The 6,014-nt window shown below is 46.2% G+C and overlaps 1 protein-coding gene across 1 annotated transcript in view; it reads left to right on the top strand.

Moving 5' to 3' along the window:
• GDPD4 (glycerophosphodiester phosphodiesterase domain containing 4) overlaps positions 1 to 6,014 on the top strand; it is a 24,869-nt gene that overhangs the window by 9,348 nt on the left and 9,507 nt on the right. The window contains 3 exon segments of the mRNA XM_009637137.2: positions 277 to 336; positions 2,219 to 2,317; positions 5,479 to 5,572. Of these exon segments, the coding sequence (XP_009635432.1) occupies positions 277 to 336; positions 2,219 to 2,317; positions 5,479 to 5,572 (253 nt within the window).

Consider the following 6,014-nt stretch of genomic DNA (forward strand, 5'->3'; position numbering starts at 1 on the left):
CCAGGGTTTGGGGGTGGGATGGCAGGGGTAGGGGAACGGTTGGGCTGGGGGAGCTTAAAGGGCTTTGCCAACCTAAATGATTCTATGGTTCTATGATTCCGTAGTAAACACCTCTCTCCATACACCCATCCTACTAACAGCATTGCTAACAGGAATTGTGCAGGAAGACCTAGAGTAAAGTGACTTCCCAATGCAAAAATAATTCCAGAATTACCTCACTGAACACACTCCACCATCTTCTACTAGGTTGCAAACAATCTCTTCTTCATTTCCCAGGTCCTAGCGATGTGTTTGCTTGCGGAAGGTCAGCAGCTCTACCTACACTGGAGTCACAAGGTGGGGAGCATCAGGGCTTTCTGGTAACTCTAATCCATGCTTTAAACCAGTTGAGTCTGTGGTGTTTCTTTGCATGAAAAACATCTTACATTATAGGAGAGAAGGAAGGGAGGGAAGAGGTTAATCTTAGAAGACTTTAGATACACATAAGAATGATATCTCTACCTGAGCTGATCACCTAAGCTCCCTTTCAGTCAGTGGAGGGAAATTAATCCTCTGAGGATGAAATTCATCCCGCTGGTCACAGGCATCTAAATTAAAATGAGATGAATCACACCTAAAGTACCTTTTTCCCCCACTGGCTCCAAAAGGAGCTTGTGCTGACTCATTCAGGTGAAGATGCCTGTATTTGACACGTCTACATGTGATAACATGAAGACAAAAGCAAAGTTTCCAAGCACAGGGTAATTTTCCATAGCAGACTCCTGGAGCAGTGAAAAAAAGTGGCTGCTGTCTCTGCAGAAAAGAAATCTGACTTCTCCAAGGCATCTCGGTGCCTTATGCCTTTTGGTCTTTGGGTGGTTTGGGAAATGCCACCTGGAGTTTTGAAGGTGCAGAAACAAATCCTCAGAGAACTATTGCAGCAAAAGGATGCATTAGAATCTCCCTCCTTGAGAAATTCTTGAGGTTATGTAAGGCATTTAAAAATATGAACCTCTAGCCATGCAGTTTCGGGGAGAATATAATGTGATTGCAAATCTTGCAGTGGAAAGTGTTATGGTTTAACTGCAGCTGGCAACCAAGCACCATACGGCTGCTCGCTCAGCCTCCCCCCACCACCCTTGGTGGGATTGGGGAGAGAATCAGAAGAGCAAAAGCAAGACAACTGTGGGTAAAAAAAAGTGGGTTGAGACAAGAACAGCTTAATATTTGACATAAAATAATAACAAGAGTAATAATAATTGTAATGAAAAGGAAAACAATGAGAGAGAGAGAAACAAAACCTGGGAAAAAAACCCAAGTGATGCTACCACCCACCCACCCGCCGACCCACGCCCCGCCAGTATATAGCTGAACGTGCAGATACTTGATCCTGTGTTTCATGATTTAAGTAACAGAAACAGTCATCTTTGCTATTGAAAACTGGATTCCAGAAGAACCAGAATGATGTAGAACAATTTGTAAAAATAAATTGAGTCTGCATCCTTGGGTGGAGGAGGTTAGAGAGGGATTATTAAGGTGTTGATCTATAGGATCCCCCCGAATAATGGTTAGGGCCTTGGCCCAATTTCTACTTGCACTTAGTTCTCAGCAGATGGATGATGTACCAAGAAGAGCCTTCCATCACAGCTGTGTTGGGACCAAACTGTGGAAGAAGCCAAAGAATAGACTGAGTTACCTCTTTGCTTTTTTGGCTAAAAAGTGAACTCTCATCTCTTCATTATGGGGGTGTTTGCTGTTGCTGAAGCCTGTTGCAAAGCAGCTCACAGCATAAGGAAGCTGTGTTGCTCTCTCTCTCGGGTGGAATTAATAACTTCTGAATGTAGCTATCTGCAGGTTAGGGATTTTACGTAAGGTGATCATTGAGGCTCCATCTACATCAACACAGAGAGAGAGAGAGAGAGAGAGATCTCCCATCATAAAGCAAGCGGGAATGGATCACCTCTGGAAATTCCTCTCTTCCTCCAATAATTCTAGAAGGGTCCTTGAGGGCTGACTTAGTTGGGTTCCCACCTCTTAAGATCAGTCTTGCCAGACAGAAAAGCCGATCGGTAGCACTGCTGGTCTGGTTTTAGTCCCATTACATCTCTCTGTCTCTAAACTGGCATAGTCCAGCTCATGCATCCCAAATTTATCAAGTCCAAGCTGCTTAAATAAGCCTAGGATGGCATTCCCTAGGCAGAAATGCTGAAGCTGATTTATGTCTTCTTTGTCTCCCCAGATTGGGACTTTCCTTGTCCTGGGCTTCTCTATCACAGCCCTCTTCATATTATCAGTACTCTGGGGAGATCAATGGAAAACTGTTCGCCTGTCATTCCAGGTAAGAGGGGCTGGGAGGTCTGTTTGAAAGAACAGCTTGTTTGTAGGCTATTTTTGTGGTAATTGGTAGAAAATATTCCATATGGTGAGTGCTTTTCACATGGGTTTTCCTGGCAGGGTACGTGATTTTGAATAAACTTCTATTATGACTTAACATTTCCTGCTGGGAGAAAGGAAGCCAAGATCTGAGGTTGAGTTTCAAGCTATCTGATATAACATGTCTCAGTCTGGAAAGTCACATCCTTTTTTTTTTTTGGCAAGAAAGTTGTAGGTGTACTATTAATTTCCAGGCACCCAGGGCAAGAAGATCAGACTCTTTGGCTGGCAGGGTTGTTGGAGCAAGAACTTTCTTCCTGCTTTAACATTAGCACAATTTCAGTCTTCTGTGACTCAGAAAAGCTTCATCTCCTGAGGGCAGGACACCACTGAGATTTTGGGGAGCAGGTGGGGAACTCTGGTATCAGGTGGGACAACCTGTGGGGATACTGTGGTCAGGGTTGGGCCCCTCCCTCCCCGAAGGACCTGGGGGGGCTGGAGCATGTCCAGAGAAGGGCAGCGAAGCTGGGGAGGGGTCTGGAGCCCCAGGCTGCTGGGGAGCGGCTGGGGGAGCTGGGGGGGTTCAGCCTGGAGCAGAGGAGGCTGAGGGGAGCCCTCATCGCTCCCTACAACTGCCTGAGAGGAGCAGGGAGCCGGGGGGGTCGGGCTCTGCTCCCAGGGATGAGGGGAAACGGCCTCAAGTTGTGCCAGGGCAGGGTGAGGTTGGCCATGGGGAACAATTCCTTCCCCTTGGGGCTGTCAGGCACTGGAAGGGGCTGCCCAGGGAAGGGGTCGAGTCCCCATCCCTAGGGGGATTTAAAAGCCGGGCAGACACAGTGCTTAGGGCCAGGGTTTAGTGATGGAATGGTAGGGTTAGGGTAACGGTTGGGCTTGATCTTAAAGGGCTTTTCCAACCTAAATGATTCTGTGATTCTATGCAGGAGGTCAGAGTGCATGGTCTGCTGGCTTCCTCAACTCTCAGCAGCTCTGAAGATGGAGGCTAGAGCTGCCCAGTGCTGTTTAGTGTCTGAGCATCCAGGTCCCCACATGTATTGGGAAGGAAGAAGTATGTAAGCCTTTGACTACATAGCTGCCTTGCAGATGTTATTTGGGCATATCACCTCTCCCCCATGTAGCTTCCTGCTTGTGAACATTGGGAGAGCAATGCATATGGATGGGAAGAGGAATCTGTTGGTAGCTCCAGAGTCATGGAAGTCTCTTTGAGATGCGGTGTTTGTAGGGTGTGGTCAACTGAACATTCCTGTTCTACAGAGTTTGGTAACTGTTGAGCTACGCACTGGCAAAGGTAATGAGAAACCATCAGCTTCTCCTCCCCCTTACAGACTCCAGGGGAGGTGGATGAGGAGAAGGAGACACGAGAGCTTTTGGATTCCCCACAGGTGCTGCTTATTTTAGGTGTTTACACCCTCTGAGATGCTTCACATGGCCTCCCACTGCTGTTCCCAAAGGACATGAATCTCTTGTAGATCCTGTTTCATGTCCATTAGCCCTGCAAAGCTATCTTAAATATCTGGGACATCTCAGGTGGCACCTCTGTTTAAGCAACTGAATCCTGCTTCTAATCAAAAGATGTTGGTATCAAGTGTCTGGGGCAGACGGTATCAGAGGCAATGACATCTCTCAGTGACTGCTGCTTTCTTCAACCCTTCCAGCTTAGAGACTCAGGCATGGGCTAAGAAATAGTAGATTTTTTTCCTAGCTCATATCTTAATAACTCTCAGTTCTAGCTGGAACAGAAACCACATGGCTCTGAATAGCATGAGAAAATGATGGATTGGTTTATTTGACAGATTTCCCTAGTTTTATGGAAGGTGTGTCACATCAACATTACTTGAGTGAAGAGCATCCATGCAGTGTCAAACTATTTCTTCTTTGTTTTCAGCTCTGCTCATGCATTCATGATAAGCAGAGGTGTGATTTTTAGCTTCTGATCTTCTTGTTTAATCTTTAGGACCAAAGAAATCAAGTCATATTACTTTATCTGTCCAGCAATAGGTATTATCTAATATAGCATAAGCATTAAATGAGTATATTGTTTTGTGTTAGTAAATCAAGAAAAATATCACAGAATCCCAGAATGGCAGGGGTTGGAAGGGACCTCAGGAGATCACCCAGTCCAACCCCCCTGCTCAAGCAGGCTCACCTAGAGCATGTTACACAGGACATCATCCAGGCGGGGGTTGAATATCTCCAGAGAAGGAGACTCCACAGCCCCCCTGGGCAGCCTGGGCCAGTGCTCTGTCACCCTCAAAGTAAAGAAGTTCTTCCTCCTGTTCAACTGGAACCTCTTCTGCTTCAGTTTGTGCCCATTGCCCCTTGTACTGTCGCTGGACACCACTGAAAAGAGTCTGGCTCCGTCCTTGTGACATCCACCCTTAAGATATTTGTATGTGTTGATATTTACAAAAATATCTATACATTGAGTTAAATGTAAAAAGAGAAAAAATGCTATTAGAATGTGAATTAATGCAAGGGAATTAAATGCTTCAAAATAAATGAAAATTAATTACTTTTCTGGAATATATTGATAATATGTGAAACTGGGTAGTGCAAGTTGTATATGAGTCTAATAATGTCCGTGATCAGACATGTACCAGATTAACTACTTGGCTTATACCACAGTAATTCATTCCATACAGGTGTGAATACCACATTTTATCAGTCGGGCTTGTTGACATCAGTTCAATGGTTTAACTGCAGTGTGGCATGGAGGTGACTATTACCTGGATGGAACTGGATTGGGTTAAATTGAATTAAACTGTCCACTGTCTGGACAATGCTCATGAATTATGGCATAGCAGTAATGACGATTGCGTCCTCATGGATGAGGACAGTCTTCTCACCTTCAGCTGACTTAGGAGAAAGGAGACCTGCATTCTGCAGTGAGGAGCACTCCTCCACCCGAGGAGCTGGCCTGGTTGGGGACACATGTCTCTCCCCCAACTCCGGAGGTGTTTGGTGGATCCAGCCCGGGTGAGGGAGAGAGGTTGAGCTGCTGGTATCTGCTGCAGGAGCCCATCCAGGTGGCTGTAGGTGTGTTGGGGTTTGTTTCCATCTCTCTCCATGCTTCATCCTTTGACTAAAATCCTTTTCCCTCCTTGCCAGATCACAGCTCCCTATCTCCACATAGGGGCAATAACCATCATGGTTCTCCTGTCCTGGCCCGTGGCTCTTCATGCCATCAGAGCAGATAAGAAAGGTACGGTAGCTCTGCTTCCTGCTCCCTATATGACAAAAGACGTATATCAGAGTGGGAAAACAGGCATGCAGGAGTCCTTTCCTCCCACACCTGCACTCCAGCCAGAGGTGATTTTTAGCTTCTATGTATCCTAGAGAAATTAGGGGGGCTGGGGCTTGGGCTGCACACTGTCCTGTGGCTGTCCAGATCTGTTACTGGTTTGCATGCTCTCTTGCACAGTTTTGGCCTATACCAAGGCAGTGACCTGCCTTGAGATGGAGAAGATTAGCAGAAGTACCCATGTTCTGAATCATGCATAGAAATTTGGTCAGCCCTCTTCAGGAGAAAGCGGCCAGTAGCAGCTCTCTTGGCTGACCTTTGCTGGCTATACTCACCTTCATTGTCTCCTAAGGGATCTCCAATCCAGTCAATCCACTTCAGATTAGTGCATCTCAGGAGAAGC

Source organism: Egretta garzetta, unplaced genomic scaffold (genome assembly GCF_000687185.1).
Source record: "Egretta garzetta isolate BGI_Z169 unplaced genomic scaffold, ASM68718v1 scaffold323, whole genome shotgun sequence".
Taxonomy (NCBI): Eukaryota; Metazoa; Chordata; class Aves; order Pelecaniformes; family Ardeidae; genus Egretta; species Egretta garzetta.